The 24,072-nt window shown below is 37.7% G+C and overlaps 1 protein-coding gene across 1 annotated transcript; it reads left to right on the top strand.

Moving 5' to 3' along the window:
* The first annotated feature begins 1,036 nt into the window (after positions 1-1,036).
* On the top strand, positions 1,037-22,668 carry LOC139744809 (mitochondrial 2-oxoglutarate/malate carrier protein-like). The gene is made up of 11 exons (XM_071655225.1): positions 1,037-1,141; positions 2,079-2,140; positions 3,264-3,354; positions 5,547-5,630; positions 6,051-6,094; positions 8,315-8,393; positions 10,877-10,967; positions 12,900-12,990; positions 14,180-14,279; positions 20,628-20,679; positions 22,384-22,668. Exons 1-11 carry the CDS (start codon positions 1,074-1,076, stop codon positions 22,540-22,542), a joined length of 921 nt encoding a protein of 306 aa, XP_071511326.1. The 5' UTR covers positions 1,037-1,073; the 3' UTR covers positions 22,543-22,668.
* The last annotated feature ends 1,404 nt before the right edge of the window (positions 22,669-24,072 follow it).

The following is a 24,072-nucleotide window of genomic DNA, read 5'->3' as shown; positions in this document are numbered from 1 at the left end:
GATGAAAATGATAACAATTTACTGTTCAATACAGAAATTGCACTTTTTCTCCACACCTTGAAAATTACTCAGTGCATAAACTTAATGAAAGGGTCAAAGTCAAGTTAAAGTTCTTAAATCCCCAAATACATGCTCTCCTATTCCTCCAATTAAACATAGGTCAAGGAAGGTAAACATTCAATACATTTGTGACAAACATGTAATTTTAATATTTTGCCAATTTTGTGAAAATGTAATCACACATTGTCCACATGTACTATAGACCTATTAGGAGAATCATGCATTAATTATGGCGGAGGCATAGGCCTACCAGTCGCCATAGCGACATTTCTAGCTTATACATACTTTTGCTTAAACGCAATAATGCTCTTTCGCGTGACATCGTGTGTGAGGCTTTTCCAGCCGTAAATGAAAGCAGTTAGAGAAAAATATAGTGTTGAAATAGAATTTCAGGTGACAAAAGTATTACTTTACTCTTTAGGCCTATAAAATACGTAGAAAGCGTTCGATACTAATAGTATTACAGTACTGCGATTGATAGAGATTGCAAGCATATTTTATCATAACTGTTTGAAAGGCGATGCGATGAATAACCCATGTAAATTATTCTGGGAGCCTCAACTTTGACAAAGTAGGCCCTACATTCTTCTTTTTCTCTCTTTTCCACGTGCCTTTTCTCTATATACTAGTAATCAGCTGCTCACGAGAAAGGATCTCGATCCGTCGGCTGCACTGCGCAGGAACTAGCTGCCATCATTATGTCCACGCATTCAGCGCATGTACGATCACGTATTTAGATCGTGCTGCAGCACCTGCTGCAGAGCTTGTAAGCGGTTGCAACGAGCGCAACATAACCAGCGCCAGCTATCGAATCGGCCGGTCGAACATTCCCCAGCTGATAAAGAAACGTTCCCAGAGCAGAGGGATCGCATGAAGATCGCTCAAACGCCGGAAAAGATCCACGGTTGTTCCCCGGCCACTTCTGCGCCCATCCACCCCATACGCACGCCTATATCCAGCCCAGATGCATGCACGCTACGTCGCACACGTACACTGACTGCAGCCACACGAAGATGACATCCACCGGAAATCAAAAACCCTTACCAAAGGGGATAAAGTTCCTCTTTGGAGGATTAGCTGGGTACGTACAAGCTCGATAAGGCCGATTTCTTTTTGGTTATTGACATCAGTGGTATTTTAAAGATGTAAGCTGTTATTAATGGATGCCTCAAAAGGATGCGTATGCGATGACTGGTACAGTCCCACTCCTTACAAATTATGTTAGATGTAGTGTTACTGTTACTACCATGGAGCTATTTACAAAGTGTAACACAGCCCAGTCGCTGTAAGTATTCGCACAGCGTACTACTACTAACACTATGTGATTAACAGCGTCTGGTCGGGCTAGGAGCTACTAAGCTCCACGATACTACCATTATTGCAAGACTTGCACTTCACTTGTCTCTGCTGTGCTAAACTATTTTAAACATACTCTGCCTCCCATTTTTTTGGATATGTCGGGCATCCAATTTACAACCAGGTTGAGTCAAACCCAATCAGTTCACATCCTGCTTTTTACCTCATTGATCATTTAGAATTGTTGTTGGATCCAAGTCCAAGAATAATAGAATTTACCTGTTATTTTACTACGCACAAAACTTGAATAGGCCTATTTATACCGGTAAATTTTACTGATTACTGGATGAATTGAAAAAAAAAGAAAAAAATATTGTGAAGATTTGTGCAGGCCAATTGGAGATGTTAGGTTATGACATCATTGCCTTTTATTATGAAAAATTGTAAACTTTGAGGGATCAACTCAGTTGTCAGAAATTCATTTCTTCCAAATTATCATAATTTGTCATTTGTATCTTTGGTAGACCAATGAGGGTTCATCTTGTTCCTTTAACCAGTACATAGGTAGGCCTACTGAGTCACGTGTATGGACAGGTGTCTAGGGGAGATAGGTGTTCTGGCAAAATCGGCTTGTTCTTAATAGGTTAAAAGTTAATTCTACTTCTAGATTGCATTGAGTAAACTGAGGGTCTGACATTTTACTAAAACTCACTCTTTAACAGGATGGCAGCCACAGTGTTTGTCCAACCTCTGGATCTTGTGAAGAACCGTATGCAGATGAGTGGTATGTAGCAACAGTACAATATATGTCAAGGCCAACTCATCAATGGCTGTACCTGGGAATCCTTGGCTTGCTGTTAAAGAAAAGAAAAGAAAAAAAAAAAACTCCGAAAATTAGAAGAAGAGAAAGAAAGTGAATGTTTGAAACATTCTGTCTCGAAATAATTTCCTCCTTACTCATGAAAAATGTGTGATCTATTTCAGTTCATAAGTCTGAATATTGATTCAGGAAATTCAAAATAACCTCAGTTCATCCGTAAGTTGTATTTGATATGCTAAACTGTAAACGTGATCACACACTTGCAGATAACAGTCAGATTTGTAAAAAGAAAATGTTTGATAATGAGATCACTGGTAATTATTTGCACTAACCAATCATCCATCTTGTCAAAGGCCCTTTTGAAATTTTAGTTTGTTTCTCAGTTGATAAAATTGAGTTATTTTATTGGCAATTTATTGAAGAATTGTGCTACATTATATTGACGTAAATAAGCACTGAATTTATTAGTGTTTTGGTAATAGACATGCCACATGAAATCATGGGCATGTATACTCCAGCAGGATTTGAGCTGACAACCTCTTGAGCACTGAACAGGCATCTTACCCATCAACTGAAGAATATGAAGTACCCGCCACTGCATGCTATAAGGATTAGAACCAGCACAGCTGTTGGCAGGAATCCCAATGGTCTAGTGGATAATATTTGTCTGTCCCTGAAAACTTGAATAAATGTTTATGTTTAGACAAGAGAAAATAACAGTCTCCCTGATTTGGGAATAACATTTGCCCATTGAGATGCATGTGACACACAAGTATCTCACAGATTACTCAATGGAATTTCCCTGATTTTCATGAGTAAAAGTTGAAAGCCTTGCAATGAATGAGAGAGACCGTAATTCTACCATATCAAAACTTTTATGCAGTACCCGTTCAGTAGTTGTGTGTTGTTTTCATCAATTTTGTCTAACGAGTTCAGATGATTTCACGCAAGATTTACAAATCTTGAGCATGCTGTTACAAAACTATATGTGTGTTATTATGCGTGAAAATGTAAAATGTGTAAAATCTTGCAGCTAAGACTAGATAACCTGAAAATGATATATTTATTCCACCACATGATTTGGCAGGTGAGGGAGGAGGGGCCAGAGCACACAAGACCAGTCTTCATGCCATCCAAACCATCATGAAGGAGGAAGGTGTCTTAGGTCTCTACAATGGGTGAGAGTATTTGGAGGACCTGTGTAATGGTATCATACATTTGTGATGGCAAAATCACTGTGCATCAATCATAGTTCAGAACATCATTCCTACAGTACGTACGTTGTATGTATTTTCATGTAACATACAATTGGTACCTACCCAGGTTGTTTATTTTGACCTCCGCCAAGGGAGGATGTCATGTTTTCGTTACCGTTGGTTTGTGTGTTTGAGTGTTTGTGGGTTTGTTTGTCCTTGTGCAAAATAACTCAAAAAATAGAACGGATTTGGATGAAACTTGGAGGAAAGGTTTAGAATGATACAAGTAACAGATGATTAAATTTTGGTAGTGATTCAAGAATTTTGGGGGAATTTATGAAGGATTTTTGATATTTTGGCAGGTAGGGTCAATGAACTTGGGAGTTCAGGCGTTGCGCGTATTTGAGGTTTGCATGCACACACTGAAATATGTGCTCTAGTTTCTACTAGGGCGAGGCGTGCTGTGCATCTGAGGGTTTATGACGTAACAAAGGCTTAATATTGGGAAATCGGGCGACTTTCAGCACACAATGCTATAAGTACATACCTAGTGTATGAGTAGAAATCACTGAAATCTCTATGGAAGAACAAGATCAGTGGTGGAAATGAGCTGCATGCTTGATGGAGGTCAGAGTGCTTCTCTAGTTTTTAATTTATTTATCTATCTTATTCATTTCTTTTATTTATTAATTTTTTTGTTTGTTTTTTGTGATGATTTCAGTGCCAAGCTGCCAGTCACAATTCAGTTGTTAACAACACTCTTTGTTGATAGTATGTAACAAGCATCACACCGGCTAATTGTTTACTAGTGTTTTTTTTTTTACCCGTCGCTTCCGAAATTACTCAAATTCCCATTGCTTCAAAACAGGGGGCACCTCCAGTTCCCGTAGACAACGGGTTTATATGTTGTTTTTGTTTCTGTTTTCTGTCTTCTGCTAAGTGAGAAGCATGTGCTTTTCTGTTGTTGAATTGAACTAATCGAAGGAACCCAAGGAAGAACAGTGATATTCTATTTAATGTCACTGAAATTGGGCCATCGTCTGTATCGTACTTGGACGGTACATGATTTTGATATTTTACATATTTTTGTATACCTGCGTTTTTGATATGATTCGGAAATAAATACAAACAAACAAACAGACTGTTCCCTGGAACGAGGAGGAGACATAAGGCTCAGACAAGGAGAGTAACAGACTCAATCACTTGTGTCACAATGTCGTGAACAAATAGTGTTCTCTAATTTGTTTCCTGTTTGTCTACCAACCAGAATATCAGATTTTTCTTTTCTTTTCTTGTTGTATCTTGTCATTGAGAACAAATTGGCATCGCATACTTTGTAGCCGTGTTGTTCAATATCTGCTTGGAAGAGATGCATACATGTATTATTTTTCTGCCTTTCTTTTGTTAAATAGCTTTTCAGCTCTTACATTGTACATGATAAAGACCTCTTTGAGAAATGACACTCAAACTGATTATGAGCTCTTTAGATTAACAAGACAACTCACTTGTAAATAATGTCTTCTGAAACACATTTCATGCAACTGTAGAATGGTAATGCTTGTGAAAGCAAACTTAATCATTATTCCCTGGAGTTCATCTGAAATCACATCTGAATTTTCATGGCCAGGAGATGTTTTCCAATTGAGTTTTGCTGAGTTCACAGTGTGTCATGTGTGTTCATAATGTGAATGCTGTGACCTCTACCACGTGAAGAAGTCTAACTTTCATTCGCTTTCATGCAGTCAAACTGTGCTCTTGGACTTGAGTGTATGTGCATACATAATGGAGCTAGTCCTGCCACTAAACAGAAGTCGTGCTTCTGTGGCGTCTGGTCAAGCTACAAATTGTACATGTTTAACCCATTGGAGACAAGTCTCGAGTATACTTAGGCTGGGGTCTATGGGAAATGCATGTTGTAGCAAAATCAGCTCGTCTTCAGCTCAGGATTAAGTGACAGACAGTTGTTGTAGGGAATGATTGCAGATTGTGGTAGGCAGGAAGAGACATCACTGTGTGATCATTCCACAACTCTACAATCAAAGCCCCACGAGTGAAAAGTTTATTGCAAAAGCATTATTACAATCTAAAACAAACTAATTGTATGGTCAGAAGCGTACATTGTCATTCTTTTTTCACAAAACATCTTGTTTTCTTTTATTCTCTTACTATTTTAGTCTCTCTGCAGGCTTACTACGCCAGGCAACTTACACAACAACCCGTCTGGGAATCTACACAACGCTATTCGACATGGTATCCGGGTGGGTTACTGTTGCAAAGTTAATCCTGACTATTGCGATACATTTTTTTTTTTTCTCTGTAATTTTTAGCAATTTGTCTTAGATACGAAAATCAATATTGCCTAACATAAGACCAACTGTGAATTGCTATTGTTGGTCTCATAATCATCATTGCTTGCACACTCTGTAGTAGTTATAATTGTTGGAGCAGCAACAGCAGTAGTATTTGTGTAATATCACTTATGAAGTCTTACTGCTGGTAGTGGTTATGGTTTCTGTGGTCATGATTCTTATGTACACGTATGTTGACTATTGATCAGAATCTTTCAAAAAAAAAGTCTCATATCATTCAGACATGGAATAAAGATTGTAGCGAGTAATCCTTTATCACATTGATGTATTGTGATGGATGTCATCAAATAGTTATTTCTTTGTTTACAGGGCTGACGGGACTCCCCCTCCCTTTTTACTCAAAGCTGCAATCGGTGAGTTGACATACTCTCTTGTACTCTCTCCCTGTCTCTTTCTCCCCCCCCAAAAAAAAAAAAAACAAAAACAAAAACAAAAAACAAAACAAAACAAAACAAAACAAAACATTTGTTTGTGGTATTATGTTTGATAATATCAGAACTCAGGCTGTCCTTACATGTTGGTTTTCATGTGTGTGTGTGTGTATGTACAAGATATGTGTTGTTATTTTCTTGTTTGTTTGTTTTTTGTGTGTGTATGTTTGCAGTGCAGGTAGTGATAAATCAACCAGCACTGAATCAATCACCCCCCCCCCCCCCCCCCCCCCCCCTCCCTGGTAGTCCAGATGTCTTCATTCAGTGTGATAATGTTATGTTCTGTACCACTGGGTGCTGACTTTACCATTATATTATACCTACTAAAATACTTCATACTAAATTATTTAATGGGAAAGCATGCTATGCCTTTGGAGTCCTCATTCTCCACTCGCTTGCTAGGATGTAATATACTGGTCCATGGGATGGATGGGAATACATAATAATCATTATAGTCAAAGTGTAAGTAAGTGGCCCTCTAACACAAAACCTCCCAAAAGTTGCCAGACGTGCATTTTTTTAGCTGAGGGAAAATTTTGAAAGAACAGACTCTAAGCTTTCAAATGAGTCATACAAACTGTATCTCAGTACAAGAGAACTTTGCTATCAAACCTATGGACAAATAATTAAAAAAAAATATATACATGCACACCCTCTGAAAAGAAAAAAATATATATTTACTGAGAAAAGAGGCTTTGACATAGATCTAGAAAGAGATGACAGATAACTCTACGTGATTGACTGTACTAGGCCATCTGAATAATCGCGAAAAAAAAGTACATTCTCTGAAAGAGGGTTAAACTGAGAAAAGAGACTGAAGTCTAATATCTATTTATGTGCTTAATCTCATCAAGCAGTGTGTTGTGTTGTGAATGGGACAAAGATTAGGATATCAGGATGTTTAAGGTCAATCAGGTTTTAATTTGAAATCAAAACAAAGTAAAAATAAGGAAGATAATACATGTATATCCATCAGTAAGATGCATTTAGAAAAGTGATTTTTTTGTCCCCGCCGAACGAGTTCGAGCAGGGGACTATGAAACGGGCTCCGTACGTGTGTGTGTCCGTGTGTCCGTCCGTGTGTGCGTCCGTGTGTGCGTCCGTGTGTGATCAAAATGTTCAAAATGCTACTCCTTCGCCATTTCTAACCCGATTTTGATTCTGTTTGCTTTATATGATAGCACTACATGGGAGCTTTGAAACTTCTATGCAGAATTTCAATTGTGACCTTTGACCTTGACCTTTGACCTATATTGTACATTTTGCTTCAAAATGCTACTCCTTCGCCATTTCTAACCCGATTTTGATTCCGTTTGCTTTATATGATGGCACTAGGTGAGGGCTTCAAAACTTGTACACAGAATTTTGACCTTTGACTTCTTTGACCTTTGACCTTGATTTTTGACCTATATTGTACATTTTGCTACGAAATGCTGCTCCTTCGCCATTTGTAACCCGATTTCAATTCCGTTTGCTTTATGTGATGGCACTAGGTGAGGGCTTCAAAACTTGTACACAGAATTTTGACCTTTGACTTCTTTGACCTTTGACCTTGATATTTGACCTATATTGTACATTGGCTACAAAATGCTACTCCTTCGCCATTTCTAACCCGATTTCGATTCCGTTTGCTTTATGTGATGGCACTAGGTGAGGGCTTCAAAACTTCTACACAGAATTTTGACCTTTGACTTCTTTGACCTTTGACCTTGATTTTTGACCTATATTGTACATTTTGCTACAAAATGCTACTCCTTTGCCATTTGTAACCCGATTTCAATTCCGTTTGCTTTAAGTGATGGCACTAGGTGAGGGCTTCAAAACTTCTACACAGAATTTTGACCTTTGACTTCTTTGACCTTTGACCTTGATTTTTTTACCTATATTGTACATTGGCTACAAAATGCTACTCCTTTGCCATTTCTAACCCGATTTCGATTCCGTTTGCTTTATGTGATGGCACTAGGTGAGGGCTTCAAAACTTCTACATAGAATTTTGACCTTTGACTTCTTTGACCTTTGACCTTCATCTTTTTACCTATATTGTACATTTTGCTACTAAATGCTACTTCCGGCGGGGACATATATTACGCACCGCGTAATTTCTACTTTTCCTTGTTGTCCTTGCTTTGCTTCAATTAGGCATGGCTGCAGGTGCGACAGGTGCTTTTGTAGGAACGCCGGCTGAAATCTCCCTCATCAGGATGACCTCTGATGGCAGGTGGGTGTGGCTAAATGCCGTTCTTAACCCGTTTAGGATGGGCTCTTTTTACTATGACATGCATTTCCCATAGACACCTGTCCGAGTATACTCGGGACTTGTCTTACCACAGGTTAAAAGGGAAGACCACCCTGAAAATTAGATTGTGTCAATAGGGGCAGAAAAACTAGAGGAACAGATTTGATCAATCAAACACAAATTGGTGTCTCCATGGTGTACTTGTAGCATGTGAACTTGCCGTCCATTTGTCCTATCTGTAAAAGTCCATAAAATCACTTATTTCATCACTATTGATGACAGGATACTTTTCTCTTTTTTTTTCTTTTTTTTTGCGTGCTGGGATTGTTTAGAGAAGTACAATTGATGTATTAGGAGAGTACATGTACAGGAAATTCACCTGATGGTAGTATGAACATTTATTATTTTAACCCTATTCTAACGGGGGGGGGGGGGGGGGGCTCGACATTTCGCGCCGCGATTCCGCAACGCACAAAGATCTTGCCGCGTCGTTTCATGACTTTTTTCTTTGAAGTCTCCCGCATATTTTGAGAACAAATTTGTGATGTCCGGGTACACCGTTCTGAAGTTACGTAATGTTTTGCATATGCATGTCAACCCGAAAATGGCTCAAATTCATGATATCATGTGCAAATCCAATGCAAATTGTGTTTTTGTCCCCGCCGAACGAGTTCGAGCAGGGGACTATGAAACGGGCTCCGTACGTGTGTGTGTCCGTGTGTCCGTGTGTCCGTGTGTCCGTCCGTCCGTCCGTCCGTCCGTGTGTCCGTCCGTGTGTGCGTCCGTGTGTGATCAAAACGTTCAAAATGCTACTCCTTCGCCATTTCTAACCCAATTTTGATTCTGTTTGCTTTATATGATAGCACTACATGGGAGCTTTGAAACTTCTATACAGAATTTCAATTGTGACCTTTGACCTTGACCTTTGACCTATATTGTACATTTTGCTTCAAAATGCTACTCCTTCGCCATTTCTAACCCGATTTTGATTCCGTTTGCTTTATATGATGGCACTAGGTGAGGGCTTCAAAACTTCTACACAGAATTTTGACCTTTGACTTCTTTGACCTTTGACCTTGATTTTTGACCTATATTGTACATTTTGCTACAAAATGCTACTCCTTCGCCATTTGTAACCCGATTTCAATTCCGTTTGCTTTAAGTGATGGCACTAGGTGAGGGCTTCAAAACTTCTACACAGAATTTTGACCTTTGACTTCTTTGACCTTTGACCTTGATTTTTGACCTATATTGCACATTGCCTACAAAATGCTACTCCTTCGCCATTTCTAACCCGATTTTGATTCCGTTTGCTTTATGTGATGGCACTAGGTGAGGGCTTCAAAACTTCTACACAGAATTTTGACCTTTGACTTCTTTGACCTTTGACCTTGATTTTTGACCTATATTGTACATTTTGCTACAAAATGCTACTCCTTTGCCATTTGTAACCCGATTTCAATTCCGTTTGCTTTAAGTGATGGCACTAGGTGAGGGCTTCAAAACTTCGACACAGAATTTTGACCTTTGACTTCTTTGACCTTTGACCTTGATTTTTGACCTATATTGCACATTGCCTACAAAATGCTACTCCTTCGCCATTTCTAACCCGATTTCGATTCCGTTTGCTTTATGTGATGGCACTAGGTGAGGGCTTCAAAACTTCTACATAGAATTTTGACCTTTGACTTCTTTGACCTTTGACCTTCATCTTTTTACCTATATTGTGCATATTGCTACTAAATGCTACTTCCGGCGGGGACATATATTACGCACCGCGTAATTTCTACTTTTCCTTGTTTTGGTTAAATTGAGGTAAATTACATTATTTCAACTTTTAACCATTGAAATTAATCAATTTTAATGTAGATAAGCGTGATAAAGTGCCTGCAACAAATTTTGGCCAAAAAACAATAGAAAACAAAAGGTCAAAAAACAATGAAATACATAAGAAATTAAAAAAACAATAAAAAACAAAAGAAACTGATTTTGATTGTGCTATCTTTTTACAAGAAAATTGTTCAATGTGTCTTGAGGAACTCTTACACAAAAATTTAGCAATCATTCAGTCGTTTTCATGGAGTTATAGGTGAAAATATGATTTCATGCGTACATTTGCATAATTAATTTACTAAAAATAGAAAATCAAAATTTTTCTTTTGTATGATCATGTAATCTTGTAGTTGACATCCGGCTCTATGTTTAGGCAAAATTTTGCGGCGATCACGCGATCGGCGGCCGAGATCTGAAGGGGGGGGTCAAATTGACCCCCCCCCCCCCCCAGTAAAAACTTGGTCTCAAATAGCCCAGTTAGAATAGGGTTAATGTGCAGTGCAAATGGCCATAATGTGAATATTATTTTATAGGCATTTTTTTCTTTTTTCTCTTTTTTTTTTTCAAAGCAGAAACAGGAAAACAACCTCTTCCTTAGCCTGAGGATTCTCTTTGTGATTTTTCGTTCTTAGGCTACCACCAGCTGAGAGGAGAGGTTACACCAGTGTCTTCAATGCCCTGGCTAGAATCACACGGGAGGAGGGACTCTTTACACTATGGAGGGTAAGTGGTACAACGTTTTGACTAGACTCCTAGTCTCTCCCCCTCCCCCATGAATATGAAAGACAATAAGGGTTTATATGAGTGGGTGATGCAGGGTGATGCAGGAAAAGTATATGACCCCGTTTACAGTGCAAGGCTCGGCCGCGGCCGAGTCTACCTTCATTTCAGTGTTAACGCGCAAAAGGCCAAACGCGAGGCCAAAATTGGCCTCGCATTTGGCCTCGCTCTGGAGGTGGTCTCGGCCGCGGCCGAGCCGCGGCCGAGCCCGGCCTTTTCTTGGTGTAAAGGCAAACTGGGCCAAATGCGCGGCCAATCGCGCGGCCACTTTTAGTCTGGCTTCCAAACCCTCTGCCTGTATCTTTCGCTATTTAGGATATTAACCCCCTTAACATCAAAAACTAGTATAATTTAAGGTGGTTTTGTCCTGCAAAGGATTTTTTCCTTCGGCAAAGACCTTTGCCCGAACGGCGACTTCGTCGCCACGGAATTCATTTGGCAAAGGGTCTGAAAACCAGACAATACCAAATTGCGTTTTTTTACAAGCAGAGCGCCACTACGACAAAATATTGAAAGGTTTGAATCAAATGCGCGGCCGAGCCCAGCAGTGTAAACGGACGAAATTGCGGGGCTTGGCCGCGCTATTGAGGCCGGACTCGGCCGCGGCTCGGCCGCGGCCGAGCCCGGCCCCACACTGTAAACGGGGTCTTAGTTATGTAATAATTTTTGAGTCATCTAGTATTTCGTGTAGTAATACTCATAAGCTTGGTGAGAATGACATCAACACAGTGTTTGATTCTAAGTGCACTGGAAATATCCTTGATTTTAATAGAAATCATTTGTAATAATCATTTGAAACAATATGTGACCGTGCATCACAAAACGAACAAAAAGTCACACCCCTTGATTTCACGTGAGGACTCAAACAAGGTGAAATGGGTCACCCAAGTCAATTTTCAGTTTTTCATTACTTCTTAAAGAGCTACCCTTCTTCTACATAATTCTTAAGTTTGGGTTCATAAAATGAATGGGAAAGTACATTTTCAGTAGTTTTTCTACAATCCTTTTTTGTAGAGTAGATGAGATCAGGTATGTCTTTAGAGGCCCCTTTTCATTTCTTGATGACCCTTTGCACACTCTTCACTTTCAAGCCTGATAACTTTTGAAGGTATAGCACTACTGCTTTGAAAGTTGGCATTAATCATGGACAGAATGTGTTAATAGAGCATGCTCAATTTCAATTCAATCTGATAATCCCTTCAACGTTGTTGCTCCAGTGGTTTACATGCTGTTTTTTTGTCCCATTCATCACACAGCCAGCACGGTTTGGTAAAGATTAAGCGCTTCAATAGACAGATAGACCATGTACTTCAGACCCTCTTTTCTCGGTTCACACTTTTCCAGAGTGTGCGCTTTCTTTCCAATATTTAGATAGGTTAGGAGAGTCCATTTGAGTTGAGTTATACATCATTTCAAAGCTTAGAGTCTGCTCTTTCAGAACCTGTCCTTAACTAAAAATCCATGTCTGGCGACTTTTTGTGTGCTTTGTGGTGCTGGGTCACATATTGATTTTTGTGTTTTTTGACACAGGCCTATAAAAGGCTCTTATAAAAGGACATAGCTTGGTCATGTTCTTTTTCATTATCTGTGGTCCCCTATAAATTTTATATTTCTTACTTTGAAATGCCATACATCAAGTGCATGTGATGATTTTATTTTGCCCTTTTTTCGCATTTCTCACATGATAACTGGGGAATATGAACTTTTGTATAAATTTTATCGAATGAAATTACATCAAGAACATTCAGCTAGATTGAAAAAAAAAATAGAAAGAAGGGTGTATTCTGAATTATATCATTGCACGGAATGAAATTTTCTTTCTCCTACATTTAGAAGTCGAAAGCTTGTAATGAATTTGTTTTCTTCTTCCCACAGGGCTGCGGTCCAACGGTAGCCAGGGCAATGGTGGTCAATGCAGCTCAACTTGCGTCATACTCGCAGGCCAAACAGTTCTTACTCGGAACAGGTCAGAATGAACTACTTTATCATACATGTTTATCACGTACCCTCACTGTCCTTCATTAGCGCTACACTAATTAGTGTATTTATGCTACGCAATTATGGATGGCCATTGCATCCTCAAGGTGGAAGTGTGATGCTGCAGTTGATTTTGTTGTTCAAAAGATAACATTTTCCTTAGATGTATCTGTGTCAGAGAGTGGAATGAGCAGGGTGAGTTTGGATCTGTTTCACCTGAAAATACAATGTAAGGAGCATTTATATCAAACTGTCAAGAACATGCTGATTAATACAGAATACAGCCAATCTTGCCTATTAGAATCCACTTCTAAGGTACCAGTGGGACTCCTTAAACCTACATGAACCTTAAAGGGATCGTACAGTTCTGGTTGAGACCTAATTTCAGGTTTCTAACTTTTTTAGGTGAGATAATGAGAAATCTCATATGAAATATGAAAGAGCATGCAATTTTATGAGGAATTCAACGTTTATTTGATAAAAATTGGTTTTGAAATGGCAGAGATATCCAAAAAAGAACGATTCTAATAAAGTGTGGGACCCACACTTTGTAACGATCGCTTTGTTTTACTTTGTTTTTGGATGTTTCAGTTATTCCAAACCCGATTTTCATCAAATAAACTTTGAATTCCTCTTAAAATGGTATGCTCTGTGCTATATCGTAAGTGTTTTCTTGGTATCTTGCAAAAATTCGAAAGCCTATTTGTCATCTCAACCAAAACTGTACTATCATGCAATAATATTATCTCATGTCTACATCCATTCAAGAAGAATTTTTCCGTCAACATACAATTTGTAGACTTGTGCAATGTTATGTAATTGAGGTTAGCTGTACATGGTATGTTGCATTTGCTTGATATCTATACATGTATGTAGATACAGTCATGACTGTGGCATAGCAGTCATTCTTTGCCATATAACTATAAAGAGATCCAATTTGTGAAATCATGAGCTATTTTTTCAGTTAAAATTTGAGTAGACATTTGCCTGTGAGACAAAAAAAAAAAGAATGCTCAAGAGTGTTGGAATGTGTGATCTACCAGTACGTACATATATAATTTGAGGAAAAAATGTATTTTGCAGTATAAAGACCATCATAATATTGTTTACTGGTACATTAGGTGATATTACCTTCCTCTGTTTTGGTATTTTCTCCTGTTTTGATCTGTTACCTCCAGGATATTTCCAGGATAACCTGTTGTGTCACTTTGGGGCTAGTATGATCAGCGGTCTGGTCACCACCATTGCCTCAATGCCTGTCGATATTGCCAAAACAAGGTATGGTTCATCTAAAGACAGCTCAGAGGCACTGGCATTCTTCATGGGGTCTGTTCTTGTATCATTATCAAGAAATTGTTTCATTTCATTTCATTTTTCTCCACACATTTGATATGGTTGGATAGCCTTTATTCATCCGCAAATAACTGGTCTTCCATGGGGTCCAATTTTATTCACTTTAAGCAGACCACTTTGCGGGGTCATGCACCCTTCTGTTCGTGATGAATGAATGAAGGGACATCTTTAACCCGTTAACCTGTTGGGTCCTCCATTTTCTGTCATATCTGAGGGACAGAGTGTTTTGTCTCTTTTTACTAGAGTGGAGGGCATGAATAAATGCAACATGGCTCAATAAAAGTCATGGGAGTCAAACTCAAAGCCAAACTTTTCGATTGCAAGCAGAGGCACTGAGCCACCTCACTGCCCTGAAATGATGAATGAGTTTTTACCATCAAGAATGTACCATTAACTCTTGGAACATCTTGCAGCGCAGCAGACTATTACTGATTTTCAGGAATTTCTACTGGAATCGGAGACGAATACTGAAGGCTACAAGCAAATAACTGATTTTAGATATCATCATCTGTGATATATTCTATAAAAATGATGGATTATTGATTATCACTCAAAAAAGGTGCAAATTACTGATTTTCAGTCATCAAAGTACTTAAAGGCTTGAATACACAAAAGATTGTAGCTCTGATTTTGTCCATATTCAGCAGTAATCCTTGGTTGATATAGACTGTCCAAACTGGGACATAATTACAGAGCTGTAAACAAGGTGACCTCAACTCAGTTGAGTGATAATTTGAGGTCAGGTGCTTAATAGTAATTACAATGTGCTCTTCATGGAGAGAGCCTAGGTGAGGAAAAAACATGTGACTGCCTACACCATGGAAAACTCAACACTGGGTTCTTCATACTGATACATTTCGAAGTGAAGCCAACAATTTGAAACCCAGGTCTGTGGTTTTACTTGTGCATGATTTTCACCCAAATAAAGCAAAATTAGGATAGTAATTTGTGCCGGGAAGGGCCATACAGTAATGTCATTGTGTGATGTAATTCTAATGTAGTAGCCTCTGCTCACGATAGGCTTCTTCAGATGTGTACTGAATTCCAATCACAGTATTAACTAGAGAAGCACTCTGAGAGCACAGACCTTCTCCAAGTATGCAGCTCATTTCCATCACTGATCTTGTTCTTCCATAGAGATATCAGTGATTTCCACCCATAGGCCTACGTTCTTATAGCATGCTGAAAGTGTTTATAGTGTGCTGAAAGTCGCCCGATTTCCCAATATAGAAGCCTATAATTGTTGGCGGAGGTAAATATTTGTTATTGTCCTATTACAAAACTATTGGGTAAACTATAATTGTGTTAACAGGAAACAGTATTGGAAGTCCAATGGTCTGTTGCCAATCCCTTCCACATGCAATGTATTGTTGGTGTAACATGCTCATGGAATTTGTTAAATAGTGTCATGTGAATACACTTTAACCCTTTATTTGCCTATGGTGGAAATCCCCTGTGTGCCACATTATTCTGAGACACCAACGTAGTCATGCTTTGAGAAAGCATTCTGTTTTTTAAATCTATGTAACTTCTATAGATTTCTGTTCAGCTTAACATGTAGTGAGCAAAGTTGCAGAGAAAATGCCAATCTTTCCTTTGATGAAAATTGTAAGACAAATTGATGATTGCTTTTCTTTGAAATGACCGGTAGCTGCATTCACTGTAAAGGCTGACTTTTGCACACAAAAGAGTGACAGAAACTTAAAATCTACAGGCAAATCTGTGACGGAATGCTGCTTGATAATCAATCACAAGATAAAATGCAAGCTATTCATGAGACGGACAGAAGTGCAACAAAAGCTTTCATTGTACTGCTGCATTTGGCGAATTATCAATCGGTTTGGGCAGGTTTGTGGGTTTGAGTAGAATATGCGAAGTTGGCACGCCATCAACTGAGCTGGACGTGTGAACGTGGCACATGAAGAGTAAAGAATAGTCGTACATTCATATAGTGTTGAAAACAAACGTTTTTGTGCTTTACATAGATGCATATATTGCAGTGTATGCTTATGGGCAATTCCGCAGTTAGGTGGACATGACATGGATAAAAGAAATGTGCCTCTTTATCTTACTCTTTAATCTAGGTATCAACTAATGTCATAGATGTTCACCAATCATTAAGGTCTTTCAAATTCAATAGATTTTATCTTTCGTATTGATTGATTTCGCGAGATCTAAAAGCATCATTTAAAATGTACATGTGGGACTGGGGATGCTGAAACTCACTTAAATGCAAATTACAGTGGGTTCCTTTGAAATTTTTTCCTCAAAGTTTTGCTAAAGGATAAAAGATGAATACATTTAAATACTCCAGAAGTCATGTGACATTTTGTCAATTACAAAAGGGTGAAATGACCTGCGGAATTACTCCGGACAAATGTAACGTTACTAACCGTAACGTTACTAACCATGCTTTTGGGGGTCTAGCTAAGAAATTATTGGTCAAACTGCTAAAAAACATTGTGTGAACATTTGTCATGATGCAATAATTGAAATTAATGCAACACTTTGTTTGAAGTAACTTGAATTTTTGGACACTTTTTGTCACAAGACATTGATTTTTTTGTCATGTCCTTTTTTCGTAACGTTACTAACCAGCCCTTTAAGTTGCCATAGCAATGCTATTATTTCTTGGATTGTATTCATTCTTTTCTGTATCATAAACCTGGGAATGATGAACATGTTTTTGACATAATATTGGCTTGAAATGAATAAATGGTAATTTAGTAGTAAAAACAAATATCTAAATTTGTTCAAATGTAACGTTACTAACCGCGGAATTGCCCTTATACCTAAACTACAATAAATTTGACTATGCAATACCACAATTAAAGGTACATAATTTACTGTAAAAGTGGAATTTTTTTCATACACTTAATTTTTCATGCCCTAAGTATGATCAATTTTGCATAATCAAAGAAGATGCACTAGACATATCACAAGCAATCGTATTTGCATGCTTTTATTTTGTACTTGGTTGCTTAGAATGTGCACAAATTTTCACATTTCAAAAATTTCCACTTTTACAGTATTAGTCAAATTAGATCAAAGATTGAAGAAATTTAGAATTAATCACTGCAAAAGAAAAAGTGATGATAATCATCCTTCAGACAGGATTTGAACAATTCAAATAATGTCGAATTATGGATAGTATTTGGTAGACCGTTGTGAAGTTTGGAAGGCATAAGGGAGAGAAGGCACAGTCACCATAGTGAGTGTAAGTGCAGGGAGTGGGGCCCTATTTTATGAAGAGTTATAATTGATTATACAGTTGATTTCTATCATAAGTCTAAGACAGCCTGTGTGGTAAGGAAATTTAAAATTGATTATATCTTTTGATAAAATTGGGCCCTGGACTTACAACTTTAATACCATCACCCTCCTTGCACATACATGTACTCTTTGTCAGCCATTGTTTGTGAAAGCCCAGAGATGAGATTGTTCCCTATAAGGAGAATGAAATATGTCTGTGTAGGACAGATCCATCAAACTCCCAACAAGATAGAGGTAAAAGGGGCACAGTGATAAACAATACACACAGGGCAGAATGTGTGATGTAAAACGTGATAGTATGCATATTCGCCGCATGAAAGTTTTGCAAACTGGAGTCGATGGCCTTTACTGCATCGTGAAATTTCAGAGTATTGCCACTGGCATTCAATACATAATTATAGTGTAGGCAAGATCTTCCGCGTGCATTTTTAATTTTGCGAATCTTGGCTCTCGCAAAATTCACAAAATTAAAATACATGCAAACATTCCTCATTTTACAATAACCGTGTGAGGTGAGGCTCATCCATTGTTAGCATCCCTCCGTGTTAAGTTAATGGGAAATGTAGTAAAGGTAAAAAAATATAAAAATTCAAGCAAATTTTTGTCCTATGCACACAAAGACTGTCAGTCCTTATCATGCATTGCCAATACTCACCACTCTGAAAGATCCATGTAATTACCATATCACATGCTGTGTGCCCCCGCCCACCCCGATCATCATCTTTTCCTTTTTCATTGAGAGTGATAGCCATTTCCATGATTACTCCAGCCAAGCCTTGAACCAAACACTGCTACCATTTCTGTAACATAAATAAGCTTCCTTTTTCATTTGATTGGACCATTGTTCACGTTAGCCATGTTTGCAGAATTTATCCTTGTTATTATCATAATTGTATAGTTCAAACACCATATAAACTATAGGCTAATGTGGGGTGTTGTTAGCCTTCTTGTAACTATCTCATTTAGCTGGTATAATGGGGTTGCTTTAGTGTTTTTACCTTTAATACATATAGGTCAAATTGTGGTACATGGCTTTCATATTTAGAAACCTTCTTCTGTTGACAGTGATATAAGTTTTTGATCCTTAAAAACTAAACAAAACAAAACAAAAAACTGCAAACATTCATCCATGGGGTTTCTCTTGTAATTACAATATTTGGGAGTGTGCTTTAAATTTTTTCCTTTTTATGTATGCTTTCTTATCTACTGTAAAAGTGGATATTTTAGCAGGAGTAATTAAAAGTATTAAGGCAAATTTTGTGTGTTTTTAATTCCACAAAATTAGGATATCAACTACTGGAATGTGTGGCATGCAAAAATATTTCGCATGCAATTATTGCACCAACTTGTAGTTGCAATGTGTGAAAATTTCCACACTGCGAAAATTTCCACTTTTACAGTATGTGGTTTAAACATGCATGTTACGTGCTTGACATAAATGAATCAATAGATATGTACCCAGTTTGTTTTACTTTACAATTCTTTTGTAGGACCAGAACAAACTGTTAGTTACAAAAATGTAGGCATACTACTAGCATTCATATTGTATGGTCTGAGACTAGAGCTTTCCTCATGAAGCGAGACTGATGGGACTGCCATTTCATAAGTTTCTCACATAAAATGAGCAAAATTACATTGTTGACTCTAAATTGTGCTGTTAATCTCAATACTGATAATTAAGAAGAAGAAGATTGTTGCCCCAATATAATCTTCTGATAATGTAAAGGAGGGGGGGGGTAACATATTGTCCAATACATTTCAGTGTCCCATGTGTAAGAACTTTATTTGTGCAGTCATTTTACAGAATACAGTATACCTTTGGATTAGTTGGCCTGATGTTAGTGACTTGTACACATACATTATTAGTGTGCACTTCAAAGACATTATGTGTTCAGAAGTATATTGAAACAACACTTTCATAGAGGGATTTTAGGGGTCATTTTATCAGAAGCCAATTTTATTACAGTTGTAACATAAGTGAAATAGGTAAATCATGAAATAGGCATTTACAACGATTATCAGTAATTGGAGGTTGTATATCTATGCATAATCTTTACCATATGGTGGTACATGTATGTTATCACTGATGTGTCATCCAGACTTACTTCAAAACACACTGTTGTGTAAATCTGTCACCAGTTATTCACTAAGGCAATGAAGCTTTTGTTTGTTTATTTTCTTTTTGTCATATTTTGTCTGTCTTATGAACAGAGATGTTCATGGTAGTAGTGTCCTTTACTTGCCTGAAGGATTCTGTGTTTTGTCTCCATAATGTGATTTACTATAGATGTTTCAATCTTCATAAAGGTGTATCAAGGGTAAAATTATAATTTTGATCTCAAGCACAGAATATTACACCTTTAATTGAGGAAGTCTGTCCGTACATTGTACGTAGGAAGGATCTTACTTGAATTAGAAAAATTTGGGGGAAGTGATCTGTGCCTTGTAGTGCTACGTAGATTTCATGTTACAGTATGTATCTTTTAAGTAGATTAAAAAAAAAAGGAATAGAATGTATCATCAAAGTTGATGACAAATTGAAACAAATAGTAATGTATAATAAGCTTCGGTGTTCCAAGCAAATTGAACAAAAACCTCAGCTCATGATACTGCCACCTTTTGACAAGATATGACCAGGAATGAACTCTTCCCAATTACTGAAAAAATCGTCCTTGCAGCGAAATGGTTCTACAACCAATAACAAAAATGAAGTCAGATTGTAAATGAAGTCGCATTTGACATTTTGTTTATTAGACTAATCATTTTATGTTATATTTCATCAGCTGAGAATGAGAAGGGCATTAAGTTGTTTCCAACACTATTGGTTTAATGGCTAGTAACACCCTTATCATTCTCACCCGACGATTTAATATAAGATTATGTTTTGTGTTAATCAAAAACACAGAAATGATAATCATGTAAAACATCATGTTCAGTGATTTGATCATGTAGATGTATTGATGTTTTGATGTTTGTTTCCTTTTCTTTAATTTCTACCAGAATTCAAAACATGAGGATAATTGATGGCAAGCCTGAGTACAAGGGAGCTCTTGTAAGTTGACCCCTGATTTGATTTGATTACTAGTATCATATGAAGCAGTGCTCGTGAGATAATCCCTTGCAAATTCAACGTAAAGGGAACTCAACTTATAGGACAAGTTCACCTCTTCATGGATGTGTGGGTCGAGTGAATGCAGCAATATATAGTAGAACATATCAGTGAGAATTTGAGGGAGGTCAGATGATCCGTTCAAAAGTTATGATTTTTTTTAAGTTTATGCTTAGTCATTGCTGGATGAGAAGACCACTACAGCTTGTGATGTCACATTTGTACAACAATATAAAGAAAGTACAAAGAAAATTCAACATATTCTCACTTTTCTTGCATGACAGAAGAACACTGGACTTCTCTCGTTCAGAAGGCAAGGGGAATGATATTACTCTTAACATACATCAATTACAAGTTGAAGAAATGTGCACTTAAAAAAAAAAAGAGGTTTTGTGAATTTCTTTTTATTTCCTTATATCGTTCTATGCATGTGACATCATACACTGAGGTAGTCTTCTCATTCAGCAGTGATTGTGCAGATACTTATAACAATTAATAGTTTTTGAACGGATAGTCAGATTTTCCTCAAAATTTCGCTGATGTGTTCTGCTAATATTGTTACATTCACTCAATCCACATGTATATGAAAGTGGACTAGTCCTTTAATGTTCTTTAATTTACTCTGATAAGGAGAGGGCAGTCAAAGAAAAAATAGAGCATTTGAAAGTGTAATTCATGCCAAAAAATAAAAGTATGATCTTCTAATATTAAGTATCGTTTTGCAAAACCACTTCTAGAAATAGTATCAATGACTTATACCCCGTTCACAGTCCCACTTTGTCTAGCACAACCTCTAGAGGTTGTGCTGTGTTCACGCCAGACGAGGGGACTGTGAATGGTCTCGGCACAAGAACGGCACAAACACGGCGTGAACATAGTCTGGTTTTCAGACCCTTTGCCAACTGTACTCCTTTTACAAAATGCATCCTCCGCGGATTTTGTTGCCGCCATTAATGAAGTCACAGTTTTTGTCAAAGGATAAGGCCCGTCAGCTTAACCTGCTACTTCTTTCGTTGTGAGAAGCAGTAAATATTCTGAAAAGGAAATTAGTGTGAGAAATAGGTCTGAAAACCAGACTAGCGTAAACACAGCACACACTTGTGGTGGAAAAAATACTCTTCCACTAATTTCCATAGCAGTGTATGCGGACCTCACTCTAGACAGCAAGGGGACTGTGAACGGGGGTCTCTCTTACCACCCACTGAGTTTGTATAAAAAATAGCTAATTTTCATGTAGCATGTCTTCCAGAGGTCCTCCTAGACAGGGGGACTGTGAACGGGGTACAAGTTTTTAGTGTACGATGTGGTGGGAGGTCCATGCCTTCTCATTCATGAGAAATAGGTAGAGGTCATTAAACATGCTAATCGAGTGTCAATATCATGAAGTAGTGTCACATTGCTCCATATGCTATTGTAAAAATTAAGCTTTGACAGTTGTTTTGTGTTTATCAAATCTAAAAATACTCTTCCATGAGAGTTTGAATAAGATTATAATAGTCATGTGCCAAAACAGGGATTTAGTTTCAAGAAAAATGATTCTCAGTATTTGAGAAAAGCAAAAGCAAAGAAAAAAACAAAACAAAAGCAAAACAAATCCAGAAATGAATTGTCATATCAAAGCCATGCTACTCTTTGTTTGTCTTGCAGGATGTTCTAGGTAGGACCATTCGCTCTGAAGGATTCTTCAGTCTGTGGAAAGGCTTCACACCATACTACACCCGTCTTGGTCCCCACACCGTCCTAACATTCATCTTCCTAGAGCAGTTCAACAAGCATTACAGGAATCGCTTCATGAAGGACCAGTAGAGGGAGCCCTCCAAGTATTCTCTCTTTCTATTTTGAAAACCATTCATGAAATTGCCACACAGAAGAGGGGCATTTTTCTCCTATTTCAAAGAGTTATTGCTCGATAGTATGAGTAGCAGTAACATCACTATCATGAGTTTGGATTTTAATGGAATTTATCTAGTGGTGTTTGTATGTCTTTTTTCCCCCCTTTTTTCCCCTTTTTTTTATGCATGCCAGGAAGGATCTTATGTGTCCATATCTGCTGAAGAAAGAGACATTTTGATGCATAGTCATAAAACATGATAGCTGTGAGACCTTGTAGAATGTGTCTTTGTGATTATGTTTTGGACATGTGAATTACCCCCATGCTACTCACTTCCTTTACTTTGTTTATTGAATAATTTTGGGGTAATTATATACAACGTGTACTGCCTCCTAAATAATCTATGAATATGATTTCAATGTGTTAAAAATTAGATACTATATATGCTTATGTTAAAACATGCTTAGAATATGAAGGAATAAGATGCTTGACTCTGAAATTGGTGTGCTCTGTACACATACGATTAGGCACAATTCATCATTTTTAATGAATTAATAAGTTGTGGATATAGTTATGTGCACAGTTCACATTGAGAGACTGAGTTGCACTACTATACACTTGATCAGTGTACTGAAGAAGAAGACCAAAAAAACAACAACAATGCTTAATGGCTCCTACTGTGAAGAACAAGCAAAGTCTGAGAATCGAAGATGCTTCTTTCTTCTTTTTCACTCAAATATTTCAATAGCAATGTAGAGGACACCAGCTTTTGACTGTTATTTACTTATTTTTATAACTTTGCAGTCTCAAATCATGGCCATGTGGGTGAAATTGCTGGTGATTCAAATTTCCATTCTGTTGTGATTTTCAGAATCACCATTGCCTTCCTTTGTTAATCATACAAGATGTAGTAGTCTCGTAGTCTTCTGGTGCAAGTTAATATCCAGTACTCATGACCAAAGGAAAAGAAAGAAATCTTTTGGAGCTTTAGCTTTGCTTTTATATTCAAGAAGTACTCATGGGAATGCCAGAGTCGACATGTGTAGAGGTAATAGTATTATTGAGGACCGGAATCAGTTGATCAGCAGACTTCAAGTACAGGCACAATGCTGTGCTCCTATAGTAAAAACTCTCATTCAGTCTAGATAAAGCAGCAACATTGTGTGAAGTTTTAATTGTCAAAACAGTATTATTTGGTGCCATCTTCTCAACATATTACCAGCATCAGAAGCATTTCTGAATTGGGTAGTACTGACAGGACTTGTGTTGATTACATTGCATGCTTTGCCTATATTACATGATTAATAGGAAGCCTCAAATTAGATGTAACACAGCACAATGCCTGCTGCATGTTTATTAGATACATGTGCCAAACCGTGTATGTTTCCGATGTGTGCAGAACAAAACATGCAAAAAGTCTTGCTTGATTCAGCGCTAATGGTCAGTATTCAGATATATGCTTGACCCTTTCTGCACCAGAAACTTTGGACAGTGTTTACAATGCT

Source organism: Diadema antillarum, unplaced genomic scaffold, assembly GCF_040938485.1.
Source record: "Diadema antillarum isolate AM-2024a unplaced genomic scaffold, OU_Dant_1.0 seq00001212_RagTag, whole genome shotgun sequence".
NCBI lineage: Eukaryota > Metazoa > Echinodermata > Echinoidea > Diadematoida > Diadematidae > Diadema > Diadema antillarum.
This window is presented reverse-complemented; position numbering and strand designations above follow the sequence as displayed.